Source organism: Ranitomeya variabilis, chromosome 7 (genome assembly GCF_051348905.1).
Source record: "Ranitomeya variabilis isolate aRanVar5 chromosome 7, aRanVar5.hap1, whole genome shotgun sequence".
Lineage (NCBI taxonomy): Eukaryota > Metazoa > Chordata > Amphibia > Anura > Dendrobatidae > Ranitomeya > Ranitomeya variabilis.
In genome coordinates this window covers 180,654,112-180,671,765 of record NC_135238.1, presented here as the reverse complement: position 1 = coordinate 180,671,765, position 17,654 = coordinate 180,654,112, and the positions used below count along the sequence as shown (strand labels likewise).

The 17,654-nt window shown below is 47.3% G+C and overlaps 1 protein-coding gene across 3 annotated transcripts in view; it reads right to left on the bottom strand.

The window, feature by feature from the left end:
• The window catches only part of MCM3AP (minichromosome maintenance complex component 3 associated protein), a 146,749-nt gene that overhangs the window by 40,987 nt on the left and 88,108 nt on the right, over positions 1-17,654 (bottom strand). For all 3 annotated transcript variants that reach the window (XM_077272422.1, XM_077272420.1, XM_077272421.1), the window contains exons 10-14: positions 15,119-15,271; positions 14,839-15,033; positions 11,960-12,112; positions 11,680-11,874; positions 11,409-11,477 (exon numbers count right to left, since the gene is read on the bottom strand). In XM_077272422.1, coding sequence (XP_077128537.1) covers positions 11,409-11,477; positions 11,680-11,874; positions 11,960-12,112; positions 14,839-15,033; positions 15,119-15,271 — 765 coding nt within the window. The remainder of the gene's footprint in view (positions 1-11,408; positions 11,478-11,679; positions 11,875-11,959; positions 12,113-14,838; positions 15,034-15,118; positions 15,272-17,654) is intronic.

Here is a 17,654-nt window from a genome sequence, read left to right as displayed (position 1 = left end):
AGGCATCAACATAGAGTTTACAGGAGAAAAAAGAGGCATTCAAAGAAAAGAACACGGTCCTGTGACAAAACACTCCGGGATCGCCTTTGCTGGGGTCAAAGGTCACGTGGTTTGTGCATTAAACTCTGAGGCGGACAGCAGGATTCTGAGCAGACTGACCGTAGATCAGATTTATTAACGTGAAAGCAATCATAAAACAAAACATAAATCCTTGCCTGTCCGGCACTAACTAAACAAACACGTTCCTAACTAACAACTGGGGGGCTTCTCCCACCCAGCTAACATTACATAGATCATGAGCATAGCTCTCACTCACGTTTGTCTCACACAGACAGGCATTCTGTGTGCCCCAGGCTGACACCTGATTCCTCCAGCTGGTCATCTTTTAAACCTGCACTTATTAACCCATGAGTATGCTGAAGACACAGAGCAGCCTAACTCACATAGGACAGGTATCTAGGCGAGATATACCTGCCCCCAACTACCAGACCGACATGACTCTTACATATCCCCCCCCCCCCTGCTCAGACCACTCCGGTCGAGCAAGGACACCCCCGAAACAGTGCACTCGGGATAGGGCATCGGCGTTTCCCATCTGCGCCCCTGGGCGATGCTCTACTGTGAAAGAGTAGGCCTGCAGGGCAAGGAACCAGCGAGTTACCCTACTATTACGGTCCTTGTGGAGGTGCATCCACTTGAGAGGGGCATGGTCCGTGACCAGCTTAAACTTCCTACCTGCCAGGTAATACTTGAGGGAGTCGAGAGCCCATTTAATGGCTAGACACTCTTTTTCAACCACGGCATACCTCTGCTCATGTACATTTAATTTCCGGCTGAGGTAGAGGACTGGGTGTTCCACTCCGTCCTTCACCTGGGAAAGTACAGCTCCGATACCAGTATCAGAGGCATCAGTTTGCACCACAAACTCGCTGCTGAAATCGGGCGTCACTAGTACGGGCTGAGAGCACAAAGCCCGTTTCAGGCTGTGGAAGGCCTCTTCGGCCGCTGAAGTCCACTTTACCATGACGGAATCCTTCCCTTTGGTAAGATCCGTCAAGGGGGTGGCAATGGCTGCAAAGTTGGGTATGAACCGGCGATAATAGCCGGCAATCCCCAGGAACGCTTGAACTTGTTTCTTGTTCACTGGCTGCGGCCAGCTCTGAATAGCCTGTATTTTGTCGATCTGGGGCTTAATCACTCCTCTGCCTATCACGTAGCCCAAATATCGGGCTTCTTCAAGCCCGATGTGACATTTCTTGGGGTTCGCAGTTAAGCCTGCTTCTCGCAGGTCATCAATCACCGCCTGTACTTTCTGGAGGTGAGTCCCCCAGTCCATGCTGTAAATTACGATGTCATCGAGGTAGGCAGAAGCGTACTGCCTGTGGGGCCTCAAGACTCGATCCATCAGTGTCTGGAACGTTGCTGGTGCTCCGTGAAGTCCAAATGGCATGTAGATATACTGGAACAGACCTTCTGGTGTAGCAAATGCCGTCTTTTCTCTGGCCGCCTCGGCCAGAGGAATCTGCCAGTACCCCTTTGTTAGATCCAGGGTCGTAATGTATCGGGCTTTACCAAGCCGGTCGATCAACTCATCGACCCGGGGCATAGGATACGCATCAAATTTAGAAGCCGCATTCAGTTTCCTAAAGTCATTACAAAATCTTATGGAGCCATCCGGCTTGGGTATCAACACGATTGGACTGGACCAAGCGCTGTGCGACTCCTCAATGACTCCTAAGTCCAACATTGCCCTCACTTCCCGGGAGACGGCTTCACGGCGGGCTTCCGGAATCCGGTAAGGCTTCACATGGACTGTGACCCCGGGTTCTGTGACGATCTCATGTTTCACCAGCTTAGTCTGGCCAGGTTTTTCCGAGAAAAACTGTCGGTTCTGTAACAAAAACTGCTTCACCTCAGATTTTTGTCGTTCCGAGAGAGTCTCGGCAATCTGCACCTCCGGTACGGTAGGTGCGCAAACCGGGCGGGGTATATCCACGGCTAGGGCAGAGCGGTCTTTCCAGGGTTTTATCAGATTCACATGGTAAATCTGTTCTGGCTTTCTTTTACCAGGCTGGTATACTTTATAGTTCACTTCACCAACCCTCTCCATGACCTCAAAGGGGCCCTGCCATTTCGCCAGAAATTTACTATCCACCGTAGGGATTAGGATCAACACCCTATCCCCGGGCGCAAATGTACGGACCTTAGCACCTCTATCATAACTTTGCCTCTGGGCTCCCTGGGCCTGTAACATATGGTCCCTAACAATGGGCATGACCGCGGCAATACGGTCTTGCATTTGTGTTACATGGTCGATCACCGTTTTAAAGGGAGTGACTTGACCTTCCCAGGTTTCTTTTGCGACGTCCAACAGTCCACGGGGACGATGTGCGTATAATAGTTCAAAAGGCGAGAACCCGGTGGAAGACTGGGGAACTTCCCTAATGGCAAACAGCAAATAGGGTAACAAGTAATCCCAGTTCTTCCCGTCTTTGTCTATCGCCTTCCGTAGCATTTGTTTTAAGGTTTTATTGAACCGCTCAACTAACCCATCTGTTTGAGGGTGATAGACAGATGTACGCAATGGGTCTATTTGTAGGAGCCTACAGAGCTCCTTCATTACCCTTGACATAAAGGGAGTCCCCTGGTCGGTGAGTATCTGTTTAGGAATTCCCACCCGACTAAACACTTGTACCAACTCTTTAGCAATCGTTTTGGTAGCCGTGTTTCGTAAAGGGATGGCTTCCGGGTAGCGAGTGGCATAGTCCACGATGACGAGAATATGTTGGTGCCCACGTGCGGACCGGGGAAGGGGCCCAACCAAATCCATCCCAATTCTCTCAAATGGGACTCCAATGACAGGGAGAGGTACCAAAGGGCTACGGAACCGAGGTTTAGGCGCGGAGATCTGGCACTCTGGACAGGACTCACAATAGTTACGCACATCACTATGTAAGCCGGGCCACACAAAACAATGGGATATCCTTTCTGTGGTTTTCTGCACTCCCAGATGTCCCCCCATTATATGTCCGTGGGCCAGGTCCAGTACCTTCCGCCGATAAGGTTTGGGTACCACTAACCGTTGCACAGTGTCCTCCCCTTTTTTCTCTACCTGGTAGAGCAAATCATTTTCAAGAACCATATACGGGTATGCTAGCCTGGTGTCAGGTTCTACGGGTACCCCATCTATTATTTTTACGTTTTTTCTAGCCGGAGCCAGAGTAGGATCTTTCATTTGCTCGCTGTGAAAGTCATCCACCTGGACTTCCAAATCTGGCAGGCAGGGGGCTGGATGGCTACCTGCCCCCGCCTGTCGCTGAGTTTCCTCAGTTTCCTCAGCTTCCCCCGCCATAACTGAGAAGGGGTACTGAAGGTTAGATTCACTAATCTCCCCAGCTGCATCTTCCTGTGGGGTCTCCTCCAGGAGCTCGGGACCTCCAGATAGCATGGGAGAAGATTCACGGTTACAGCTACCGTGAAGGAGCAACTGATTCTCCCACAACTGCCAGAAATGAGGAAAATCCCTGCCCAGGATTATATCATGTAACAATGCGGGAACGAGTCCCACTTTGTGTTGCACAGACCCATAGGGAGTGGAGATACATATGACCGCTGTAGGATATGAGCAGGTGTCACCATGCACACACGTTACAGAAAATTTATCAGACGGACCAGATGGAAGTGCCACCAGACTGGCTTTCACCAGAGTCACCACACTTCCAGAGTCTAGCAATGCCACAACATTTTTCCCATCTACAGACAATTCACGCAGGTGTTTCGCTGTATCATTTTGACCCGCATTCACACTTACTAGCCGTGTAACCAAAGACATGCGTTTCTTAGAGTCCGTAACGTCACACTGCATGGGTTCAGTGGTAACAGGACAGTTTGCAGAAACATGGCCCTTCTCATGGCAACGGAAACACCTAACAGGCCCCCTATTGAAACCAGAGTCCGACACCCTTGATCTCGGGGTGCGAGCAGTCCCGTGTTCCTCCCCCACAGTTTTTGGCAATTTTCCTTCCCCCGCAGTCCCTGGAACAGTCTTACCGGTTCCACGAGGAGGAGGTACAGTTCGGGTAATAGCGGTATCATCAGGAAGTCCTTCCGCCACGGAATAACGCTCCTCCAAGTCCACCAATTGATCCGCTGTCGCGGGATTTCCTTGGCTCACCCACTTTTTCAGAGCCGGAGGTAGTACTCTCAGGTACTTGTCCAGAACGATCCGCTGGATTATCTCCGGAGTTGTCAGTACCTCGGGTTGCAGCCATTTCTTTATCAAGTAGATCAGGTCGAACATCTGCGATCGCGGCGGTTTATCTGGCTGATAGGTCCACTGATGTACCCTCTGTGCACGGACAGCCGTCGTCACACCCAGCCGGGCCAGGACCTCAGCTTTCAGCCTCTCAAAGTCCTGAGCGACTTCCGGGTCCAAGTCATGGTAAGCTTTTTGGGCCTCACCGGAGAGAAACGGAGCAATTAGATCGGCCCATCGTTCCTTCGGCCACTTCTCTCTCAACGCTGTCCGCTCAAACGTTGTCAGGTACGCCTCGACGTCATCTTCTGCGGTCAGCTTTTGCCAGTACCGACTCACATGGATTCTCCTGGACTCTGCTTCCGGGTTAGCCTCAGGCATGCTCACCAAGCGCTGCGCCACCTGTTGGAGAAGCTGGCGGTCTGCAGTCGTCACGTCCACCAACTCCTTCAGCTGTGCGGCCATGAAGCGATTAGCTTCCTGCTGTACGGCAGCGGACTGTACTAGGGCTTTCACCACGTCTTCCATACTGTCGCCTGTGCCACGGAATGCCCGCATTCTCCACCACGATGTGACAAAACACTCCGGGATCGCCTTTGCTGGGGTCAAAGGTCACGTGGTTTGTGCATTAAACTCTGAGGCGGACAGCAGGATTCTGAGCAGACTGACCGTAGGTCAGATTTATTAACGTGAAAGCAATCATAAAACAAAACATAAATCCTTGCCTGTCCGGCACTAACTAAACAAACACGTTCCTAACTAACAACTGGGGGGCTTCTCCCACCCAGCTAACATTACATAGATCATGAGCATAGCTCTCACTCACGTTTGTCTCACACAGACAGGCATTCTGTGTGCCCCAGGCTGACACCTGATTCCTCCAGCTGGTCATCTTTTAAACCTGCACTTATTAACCCATGAGTATGCTGAAGACACAGAGCAGCCTAACTCACATAGGACAGGTATCTAGGCGAGATATACCTGCCCCCAACTACCAGACCGACATGACTCTTACATATCCCCCCCCCCCCTGCTCAGACCACTCCGGTCGAGCAAGGACACCCCCGAAACAGTGCACTCGGGATAGGGCATCGGCGTTTCCCATCTGCCCCCTGCCCCCAACTACCAGACCGACAACACTCTTACAGTCCCTACAGTTAAACATGGCGGAGGTTCCCTGATGTTTTGGGGTTGCTTTGCTGCCTCTGGCACTGGACTGCTTGACCGTGTGCATGGCATTATGAAGTCTGAAGACTACCAACAAATTTTGCAGCATAATGTAGGGCCCAGTGTGAGAAAGCTCTGTCTCCCTCAGAGGTCATGGGTCTTCCAGCAGGACAATGACCCAAAACACACTTCAAAAAGCACTAGAAAATGGTTTAAGAGAAAGCACTGGAGACTTCTAAGGTGGCCAGCAATGAGTCCAGACCTGACTCCCATAGAACACCTGTGGAGAGAACTGAAAATGGCAGTTTGGAGAAGGCACCCTTCAAATATCAGGAACCTGGAGCAGTTTGCCAAAGAAGAATGGTCTAAAATTCCAGCAGAGCATTGTAAGAAACTCATTGATGGTTACCGGAAGCGGTTGGTCGCAGTTATTTTGGCTAAAGGTTGTGCAACCAAGTATTAGGCTGAGGGTGCCAATATTTTTGTCTGGCCCATTTTTGGAGTTTTGTGTGAAATGATCAATGTTTTGCTTTTTGCTTCATTCTCTTTCGTGTTTTTTCATTTAAGACAAATTAAATGAAGATAATAATACCAAAGAATTTGTGATTGCAATCATTTTCAGGAAGAAACTGAGTATTATCTGACAGAATTGCAGAGGTGTCAATACTTTTGGCCACAACTGTACTACATACACACTACATACATACACACATACTACATACATAATACATACATACAACATACATTCTACATGCATACTACATACATTACATACATACACACATTACATACAATACATACATACAACATACAATACATACAACACATATACTACATACATACTACATACAATACATTCATACATTACATACAATACATACATACAGACATACAGTACATTAAACATAGAGTACATACTTACCATTACTTGTCACTTTGTTCCCCGAAGCCAGTGTATCTGTAAAAAAGATTAAAATAACAAACAACCAATATACCGTACTCCCTGTCCGCAGAAATCCACGAGTGTCCCACGACAATCTCCCGTTAAGAACGGCAGCATCAGCGAATGCAACCGCTCTCCAGGGGCTCCAGGAACACAATGACGGGAGGAAGGTATCCGCCACTGTATTCCTCCGCCGCTGTAAAAAGAAAATAGTCCCTAGTCTCACTTTATGCCATTGCTGTGTGAGAAATTTTCCCATGCAGCAATTGCCATAAAGTGAGACTTTGAACTCAGGTAACCTCATTGATGCACTGCAGGAGCCATTGTCTACTGTCAGTGTGTCACTGAGGGTCCTATAGAGCAGTGACATCACCCGATGTCACTGTTCTATAGGGGAGATTGTCGTGGGACACTCGTTATTAATTGGACTACGGCGGACAGGTAGTATACGGTTTATTATTTTACGTTTTTTGCAGGCGCTGAAGTATGGTAAGTATGGTTAATTTTTCCTAATGTGTGTGTGTTTTATTAACCCTTTACTAGTATTGGATTAATAATGGATAGGCGTCTTATTGATGCCTCTCCGTTATTAACCCGGCTTAATGTCACCTTACAATAGCAAGGTGACATTAACCCCTTATTACCCCACCTGTCAGGACTCTGAACATTTTTTACCTTTTGTGCATTACTGCCCTTTTCCAACATGGCGTCTTTAGTCTCATGTGCACTTGTCTTCCTGCTATAAAACTCTACTCCAGGCTTCAGTCTGTGCTAGATTATTCTGCTTTGCATCCAGCTCCTGATTACTCCCTGGCCTTGCACCTGCACCTGCTCCTGTGAACCTGTGTTGGAGATCCTGCCACTCTGCTCTGAGTTCCTGCTGCATACACCAGTGTTCAGTAATCCTCCTTCATCTGCTGCTCGTGTTACTTCATCTGCATTTGCTGGACATGTAAGCTGTTCCTGCTCTGCAAAACCTGAGACTATTAACCAGGCCTCCCTGGTTGAGCTAAGATATGATTTGAACTGCCTAATAGCATATCTATCTGTGTCTGGACTAAGTCAAGGATCTATTCGTGTCAAGTTTCCTCAAGTATAACTGTGCTTCATAGACTTTGTTTGCATCTACCTCTGAAGTTTCCTATTGACTGCTAAGCTGCGTTAATTATTTGCACCAAGTGTTGTGGACTTGAGTTTCTCTCTGCACCTGCTTGAATCACCGTGCGATAATATAAACTTTACCACTTATAAAACTGTGCCCTGTGTCTTGTTCCACGCAAAGAGTCTCCTGAATTATCCCCTATAATTATTACACCACCGCTACACGGGAGTGAGAAGAGAGGGGCTAAGTGCCGGAATTGGCGCATCTTACAGATCCGCCAACTCCGAGGCAGCTGCGGAATGGTATTTGCAGCCGGGGGAAGGGGGGTGTTGCAATATCCATTGCCCCTCTCTAGGCTATGAATATCAGCCCGCAGCTGTCTGCGTAGCCTTTCTGGCTATAAAACATAGGGGGACCCCACATCGTTTTTTTGGGGGGGTACCCCTATTTTAATAGCCAGTAAAGACTACGCAGACAGCTGCGGGCTGATATTCATAGCCTAGAGAGGGGCCATGGATATCGGCACCCCCCCCCCCAGCTACAAATACCAGTCCGCAGCCGCCCCGGAAATAGTGCATCTGTGAGATGCGCCAATTCCGGCACTTAGCCCCTCTCTTCCCACTCCCGTGTAGCGGTGGGATATGGGGTAATAAGGAGTTAATGTCACCTTGCTATTGTAATATGACATTAAGCCGGGTTAATAACGGAGAGGCATCAATAAGATGCCAATCCAAATTTCTCACACAGCAATGGCATAAAGTGAGACTAGGGACTATTTTTTTTTTTACAGCGGCGGACGAATACAGTGGCGGAAGGATACCTTCCTCCCGTCATGGTGTTCCTAGAGCCTCTTGCTCTGTCTGTTCAGGTCAGAGGGCGCGATGACGTACTAATCTGCGCGCCGCCCTCTGCCTGAACAGTCAGTACGGAGAGACGCCGAGACGGGAAGCTGAGGAGCTGCGGGCAGCAAGAGAGGTGAGTATGTCATTTTTTTTTATTGCAGCAGCAGCATTATATATTGCACAGCTTTATATGGAGCATCTATGGGGCAATAATGAACGGTGCAGAGCATTCTATATGGCACAGTTTTATATGGAGCATCTATGGGGCCATAATGAATGGTGCAGAGCATTCTATATGGCACAGCTTTATATGGATCATCTATGGTGCAATAATAAACGGTATGGAGCATTATATATGGCACAGCTTTATATGGAGCATCTATGGGGCCATAATGAACGGTGCAGAGCATTATATATGGCACAGCTTTATATGGAGCATCTTATGGGGCAATAATGAACAGTATGGAGCATTATATATGGCGCAGTTTTATATGGAGCATCTATGGGGCCATAATGAAATGTATGGAGCATTCTATATGGCACAGTTTTATATGGAGCATCTATGGGGCCATAATGAAATGTATGGAGCATTATATGTGGCACAGCTTTATATGGAGCATCTTATGGGGCAATAATGAACGGTATGGAGCATCTATTTTTATTTTTGAAATTCACCGGTAGCTGCTGCATTTCCTACCCTAGGCTTATACTCAAGTCAATAAGTTTTCCCAGTTTTTTGTGGCAAAATTAGGGGGGTAGGCTTATACTCGGGTCGGCTTATACTCGAGTATATACTGTATGTATGTAGTATGTATGTATGTATGTAGTATGTATGTAGGTAGTATGTATGTAGTATGTATGTAGTATGTATGTAGTATGTATGTAGCATGTATGTATGTAGTATGTATGTAGAATGTATGTATGTATGTATGTAGTATGTATGTAGCATGTATTAAGTATTTATTTTTTTTTTTACATTCAACGCATTAGCCGGATGATGGGACTACTACTGTCCCATCATTGGCTAATGTGTCAATCACTGTTATTGTAGAAGGCATTGTCTGATGGGACTTGTAGTCTCATCGGACGATGCCTGCACAGACACAAAGACCCCCGGCAGCCCACACAGACCCCTGAGAGGCCGCACAGACCCCCCGGCAGCCCGCACAGACCCCCCGGCAGGCCCGCACAGAGCCCCCGGCAGGCCCGCACAGAGCCCCCGGCAGGCCCGCACAGAGCCCCGGCAGCCCGCACAGACCCCCCTGGCAGGCTGCACAGACCCCGCCCGCACACCCAGACATGCACAGTGTCCGCCCACGCACCGCCCACACACCGCCTACACTCTTCCCCCCTCCGGAACGGGATGTAGAAGGACAGAAAGGGCTTAGTATATTCCGATATTTGTGTCCCATTGACTTGTATTGGTATCGGGTATCGGTAATATCCGATATTTTTTGGATATCGGCCGATCCAATCCAATATATCGCTATCGGAAGGTATCGCTCAACACTAACTATGAGATGAAGCATTGTTAATCAGTTCAGGACTGGGCCATTTGCTCCCGTTAATGACCAGATACATTTTCTTATTTTCTTTTTGTATATGTGCTTTTAACGGCTCTAAAAGGTTTGCTTTTTATGCAATACATGGAGCTTTGCTTAATTATGTTATTTTTATATTCCTTATTTGTTTTTCTTTTGTGGATATCGAAGGGAAAATATAAAGAAAAATAGGAAATACATGTCTAGTTTATTTATTTATTTTTTTACAACCATAAAGGGCCGCTACAAAATATTTGAAAGTAAGTTTGCTTTTCCAAAGAAATTTTTTTTAGATATTGGACATCTTTCATTTTGACAGGAGTGAGCGAGCAAGCTAGAAACAGGATTTTTTTTCTTGTATATACTTACTCTTTTTATTACTTTTTTTTTCAGTTATTTCACACACCACACTCCACAAAAGGTCTTAACCTCCTTATCGCTTTATGACATACTATGATATCATGGTGCGGAGTCTGCTCCACGCAATGCAGATGCCGGCTACATTACATGGCTGGCATAGGTTTTTGACAGCACTAACTTCTTAAATGCTGCTGTCAATCACTGAAAGCAGGTATTAAGTTCCCGAGCCACGCATTTGTACGGACGCACATCAGTTCCCTTGCAGTCTAAGGGTCTGCTCACATGGACAGACTGATGGCATTAAACGACCACTATTTGGTAAAAATGTACCAATCAGTGGTTGTGTAATAGCCTGTTCACTCAGGCAGGCTGCGGCAAAAGATGAGCATTGAACACTGTGTAACACATCAAATTGCTTTTACCAAATTCTTAATTTTCTATGGAAATTTTTTTTTACGCAGTAAGACACATTATTAAAGGGACTCTGTCACCCCAAAAATCGTATCTGAGCTAAGCCCACCGGCATCAGGGACTTATCTGCAGCATTCTGTAATGCTGTAGATAAGCCCCAAATGTATCCTGAAAGGTGAGAAATAATGGTTAGATTATACTCACCCAGGGGTGGTCCCACTGCGGTCTGGTCCGATGGGCGTCATGACCCGGGTCCAGCGCCTCCTATCTTCATTCGATGACGTCCTCTTCTTGTCTTCTTGCCGTGGCTCCGGCGCAGGCGTACTTTATCTGCCCAGTTGAGGTCAGAGCAAAGTACTGCAGTGCGCAGGCACCGGGACAGGTCAGAAAGGCCCAGCACCTGCGCACTGCAGTACTTTGCTCTGCCCTCAACAGGACAGACAAAGAACTCCTGCGCCGGAGCCGCTGCAAGAAGACAAGAAGAGGACGTCATTGAATGAAGATAGGAGGCGCAGGACCCGGATTGCGATGCCCATCGGACCGGACTGCAGCGGGACCGCCCCTGGGTGAGTATAATCTAACTTTTATTTCTCATCTTTCAGGTTACATCAGGGGCTTATCTACAGCATTACAGAATGTTGTAGGTAAGCCCCTGATGCCGGTGGGCTTAGCTCAGATACGATTTTTGGGGTGACAGGTTCTCTTTAAACACTTTCTCATCACATGGTGCACAATTATTTTAATTGAAATGACTGTTACCCTTAGTTTGTTGAAGTTATATACCAACCATTGTAGCTCTTGGAAATAGTGCTGGACCTTCATCTTGTGAAATAGCTGTTCCCTAACTTGTTGACACCTGGAGTGAAGAAGAAAATTCAATAGTTTTATAAAATGTAAAATAAAAGATATAAAATAAATGAAGCATCTGTATATACTGTAATCGAATGTGTAACTAGAAGGAGTTTTCTACAATTTCACTGATCATTATGCACAAAGTCTAATGGTTATGTCAAAATATGTGTGTGTGGGGGGGAGCACTAAAAGACCAATGAGCCCACCTTGTAAAGGAAACGTTTAATCTTCCAGCACGACCCAAGTTAACAATTCCTTTAGACAAACTCTGTACATCGCGGGTATCCGCACTGGGAAGTAAAGCTTTCAGTGTACCATCACGGCCCACAGACCCAGGTGCTGCTGGAAAAGCGCGCATTTGTCGTCTTAATTTCTTGCGTGCAGCTAAAACTTCCCGCCATCTGAAAACACAGGACGACATTACTAGTGAGATATTACAGGAAAAGTTTGCAAATTAGCTTTGCAAATGAAAAAGACCCAACTAACCTCTGAATATATTTGCTGCAACATTGCATCTCATAAAGGGTTTCTCCAGCTGTGTGAAAGATCTCCTCATCCACAAATTGGCTAACAAGCTGGTCACAGACAAGCTGAGAGCAGCGTAAAATGCGCTCGTTGTGATCGAGTTGCACGGCTTTCCTGAAGCAAAGAAAATATAGTCAAAGAGGGAAGAAGCTTTAGATTGACCGATCCTGCTGATAATGGTTAGTGTGGCTAATAATAATAGTAACAATAATAAATATGTGTATAGGGCCTTAAATGGGTTGTCTAAAAAATCTTCCAGAGGGCATCACTCCTGCTTTGATGGGTGCAGCACGCTCCTGAAGATTGATCGTTTGGACCAGCGACATGGTCACGCTGATGGTTTGTTTTTTGCCATCGTCCAGGCTGTAATTAGAGGCAGCTTTGCCTCTGCAGCATAGAAGTGCAAGGGGACAGAGCCTGGTTAGATCCACAGATCTCAACAGCTTCAGAGAACATCTTGCAAGCTGTAAAGCATAGAGCCAGCTTGTGCCACACACTCCTTGCCTAGATAACAGACAATCTAAAACGGCAAGGTGGCAGGAACCTATGCAACCAGCTGTACACTATAAAATTAAAAATCTCTTTGTTTTTCAGAAGGACTGATTTTTTTTAATGAGGGGTAAACTGCAGAGTTGCTTGTTTTTTTACAAGCAATTATACCCATCTAGGAGCATAAGACAACCTCTTTAACCCCTTCCCGACCTTTGACGCCACATAGGCGTCATGAAAGTCGGTGCCAATCCGACCCATGACGCCTATATGGCGTCATGGAATGATCGCTGTTGTGGATTCTGTTTGTGGGCTCCCTCTGGTGGTTACTGCTGGTACTGGGTGACTTTGGTGGGTTGCGGCCTTTGGTTTCCACCTGTCCATCAGAGGCTGGGTGTTTCCTATTTTACCTGGCCTTTCTGTCATTCCCTTGCCGGCTATCAATGTATTCAGATGTGCTCTGTTTAGTTCCTGCCTACCTGCTCCCAGATCTTTCAGGATAAGCTAAGTGCTGATTTTCAGTTGTTTGGTTTTTTGTCCAGCTTGCTTATTATGTCTCTATGCTAGCTGGTAGCTCTAGTGGACTGAGGTTCTCCCCATGTGCCATGAGTTGGCACATGGGTTCTTGTAATCTCAGGATGGTTTTTTGATTAGGGTTTTTTGCTGACCGCTCAGACCCCTTTTGTATCGTTCTGCTTTCTAGTTTACAGCGGGCCTCAATTTGCTAAACCTATATATATCATCTCTATGTGTGTGCCTTCCTCTCATTTCACCGTCAATACATGTGGGGGGCAACTATACCTTTTGGGGTTCATTCCTCTGGAGGCAAGTGAGGTCTTTATTTTCTCTGCAGTACTAGTTAGCTCTTAGGCTGGTGCGTGGCGTCTAGAACCAACGTAGGCACGCTCCCTGGCTATCTCTAGTTGCGTTTGTCAGGCGTAGGGCAGCGGTCAGCCCAGGTTCCATCACCCTAGAGCTCGTCCGTTATTTTTTGGTACCTTGCTTGTCCTGTGCTATCCCTAGCCATTGGGATTCATGACAGATCGCGTCCCTGCAGATCGGGTGAAAGGGTTAACTCCTATTTCACCCGATCTGCAGGGAGAGTGGGAGTTGTACTTCAGCCCAGGGGGGGGGGGGGGGGGGGTGGCTTTGCCCCCACATGGCTAAGATCGCTCTGATTGGCTGATGCACTTTCAACAGCCAATCAGAGCAATTTGCAATATTTCACCTATGAAAATGGTGAAATATTGCAATCCAGCCATGGCCGATGCTGCAATAGCATCTGCCATGGCTGGAAATCATGTTCTGCCCCCCCCCCCCACCGCCCCCGATCTCCTCCCCAGTCCTCCGTTCTGTCCGGTACCCCCATCCGTCCCCCTGTCCGCTCCCCCGTACTCCTGTCCGATCCACCCCCTATGTGCTCCGATCCACCCCCCCCACCACCTCCTCATACTTACCGAGCCTCCCAAAGTCGGTCCGTCTTCTCCCTGGGCACCGTCATCTTCCAAAATGGCGGGCGCATGCGCAGTGCGCCCGCCGAATCTGCCGGCCGGCAGATTCGTTCCATGTACATTTTGATCACTGTGATAAACTTATCACAGTGATCAAAATAAAAAAATAGTAAATGACCCCCCCCCCCCCCCTTTATCACCCCCATAGGTAGGGACAATAATAAAATAAAGAAAATATTTTTTTTTTCCACTAGGGTTAGAACTAGGGTTAGCGTTAGAATTGGCCGCTGCGGATTCTTAGCAGTGTTCCATCAGGTTTACATTACCATGTAAACCTATGGAAAACCAAATCCGCTGTGCCCATGGTGCGGAAAATACCGCGCGGAAATGCTGCGCTGTATTTTCCGCAGCATGCCAATTCTTTTTTCTTTTTGCGGATTTCGCAGCGTTTTACAGCTGTTCCTCAATAGGAATCCGCAGGTGAAATCCGCATAAAAAAACACTGGAAATCCGCGGTAAATCCGCAGGTAAAACGCAGTGCCTTTTACCTGCGGATTTTTCAAAAATGGTGCGGAAAAATCTCACACGAATCCGCAACGTGGGCAAATAGCCTTAGGGTTGGAATTAGAGTTAGGGTTGGAATTAGGGCTAGGGTTGGAAATAGGATTAAGAATAGGCTTGTGGTTAGGGTTATGGTTAGGGTTGTGGTTAGGGGTGTGTTGGGGTTGGGTTGTGATTAGGGTTATGGCTAATGGCTAATGAAGCATCTGTATATACTGTAATCGAATGTGTAACTAGAAGGAGTTTTCTACAATTTCACTGATCATTATGCACAAAGTCTAATGGTTATGTCAAAATATGTGTGTGTGGGGGGGAGCACTAAAAGACCAATGAGCCCACCTTGTAAAGGAAACGTTTAATCTTCCAGCACGACCCAAGTTAACAATTCCTTTAGACAAACTCTGTACATCGCGGGTATCCGCACTGGGAAGTAAAGCTTTCAGTGTACCATCACGGCCCACAGACCCAGGTGCTGCTGGAAAAGCGCGCATTTGTCGTCTTAATTTCTTGCGTGCAGCTAAAACTTCCCGCCATCTGAAAACACAGGACGACATTACTAGTGAGATATTACAGGAAAAGTTTGCAAATTAGCTTTGCAAATGAAAAAGACCCAACTAACCTCTGAATATATTTGCTGCAACATTGCATCTCATAAAGGGTTTCTCCAGCTGTGTGGAAGATCTCCTCATCCACAAATTGGCTAACAAGCTGGTCACAGACAAGCTGAGAGCAGCATAAAATGCGCTCGTTGTGATCGAGTTGCACAGCTTTCCTGAAGCAAAGAAAATATAGTCAAAGAGGGAAGAAGCTTTAGATTGACCGATCCTGCTGATAATGGTTAGTGTGGCTAATAATAATAGTAACAATAATAAATATGTGTTTAGGGCCTTAAAAGGGTTGTCTAAAAAAATCTTCCAGAGGGCATCACTCCTACTTTGATGGGAGCAGCACGCTCCTGAAGATTGATCGTTTGGACCAGCGACATGGTCACGGTGATGGTTTGATTTTCGCCGTCGTCCAGGCTGTAATTAGAGGCGGCTTTGCCTCTGCAGCATAGAAGTGCAGGGGGACAGAGCCTGGTTAGATCCACAGATCTCAACAGCTTCAGAGAACATCTTGCAAGCTGTAAAGCATAGAGCCAGCTTGTGCCACACACTCCTTGCCTAGATAACAGACAATCTAAAACGGCAAGGTGGCAGGAACCTATGTAACCAGCTGTACACTATAAAATTAAAAGTCTCTTAGTTTTTCAGAAGGACTGATTTTTTTAATGAGGGGTAAACTGCAGAGTTGCTTGTTTTTTTACAAGCAATTATACCCATCTAGGAGCATAAGACAACCTCTTTAATCCCTTCCCGACCTTTGACGCCACATAGGCGTCATGAAAGTCGGTGCCAATCCGACCAATGACGCCTATGTGGCGTCATGGAATGATCGCGTCCCTGCAGATCGGGTGAAAGGGTTAACTCCTATTTCACCCGATCTGCAGGGAGAGTGGGAGTTGTACTTCAGCCCGGGGGGGGGGGGGGGGTGGCTTTGCCCCCACATGGCTAAGATCGCTCTGATTGGCTGATGCACTTTCAACAGCCAATCAGAGCAATTTGCAATATTTCACCTATGAAAATGGTGAAATATTGCAATCCAGCCATGGCCGGTGCTGCAATAGCATCTGCCATGGCTGGAAATCATGTTCTGCCCCCCCCCCCCCCCCCCACCGCCCCCGATCTCCCCAGTCCTCCTTTCTGTCCGGTACCCCCATCCGTCCCCCTGTCCGCTCCCCCGTGCTCCTGTCCGATCCACCCCCTATGTGCTCCGATCCACCCCCCCACCACCACCTCCTCATACTTACCGAGCCTCCCAAAGTCGGTCCGTCTTCTCCCTGGGCACCGCCATCTTCCAAAATGGCGGGCGCATGCGCAGTGCGCCCGCCGAATCTGCCGGCCGGCAGATTCGTTCCATGTACATTTTGATCACTGTGATAAACTTATCACAGTGATCAAAATAAAAAAATAGTAAATGACCCCCCCCCCCCCTTTATCACCCCCATAGGTAGGGACAATAATAAAATAAAGAAAATATTTTTTTTTTCCACTAGGGTTAGAACTAGGGTTAGCGTTAGAATTGGCCGCTGCGGATTCGTAGCAGTGTTCCATCAGGTTTACATTACCACGTAAACCTATGGAAAACCAAATCCGCTGTGCCCATGGTGCGGAAAATACCGCGCGGAAATGCTGCGCTGTATTTTCCACAGCATGTCAATTCTTTTTGCGGATTTCGCAGCGTTTTACAGCTGTTCCTCAATAGGAATCCGCAGGTGAAATCCGCATAAAAAAACACTGGAAATCCGCGGTAAATCCGCAGGTAAAACGCAGTGCCTTTTACCTGCGGATTTTTCAAAAATGGTGCGGAAAAATCTCACACGAATCTGCAATGTGGGCAAATAGCCTTAGGGTTGGAATTAGAGTTAGGGTTGGAATTAGGGCTAGGGTTGGAAATAGGATTAAGAATAGGCTTGTGGTTAGGGTTATGGTTAGGGTGTGTTGGGGTTAAAGTTGTGGTTAGGGTTGGGATTAGGGTTAGGGTTGTGGTTAGGGGTGTGTTGGGGTTGGGTTGTGATTAGGGTTATGGCTAGAGTTGGGATTAGGATTAGGGGTGTGTTGGGGTTAGGGTCGGGATTAGGGTTAGGGGTGTGTTGGGGTTAGTGCTGGAGTTAGAATTGAGGGGTTTCCACTGTTTAGGCACATCAGGGGTCTCCAAACGCAACGTGGCGCCACCATTGATTCCAGCCAATCTTGCGTTCAAAAAGTCAAATAGTGCTCCCTCCCTTCCGAGCCCCGACGTGTGCCCAAACAGTGGTTTACCCCCACATATGGGGTACCAGCATACTCAGGACAAACTGGGCAACAATTATTGGGGTCCAATTTCTCCTGTTACCCTTGCGAAAATAAAACATTGCTTGCTAAAACGTAATTTTAGAGGAAAGAAAAATGATTTTTTATTTTCACGGCTCTGCGTTGTAAACTTCTGTGAAGCACTTGGGGGTTCAAAGTGCTCACTATACATCTAGATAAGTTCCTTGGGGGGGTCTAGTTTCCAAAATGGGGTCACTTGTGGGGGGTTTCTACTGTTTAGGCACATCAGGGGCTCTGCAAATG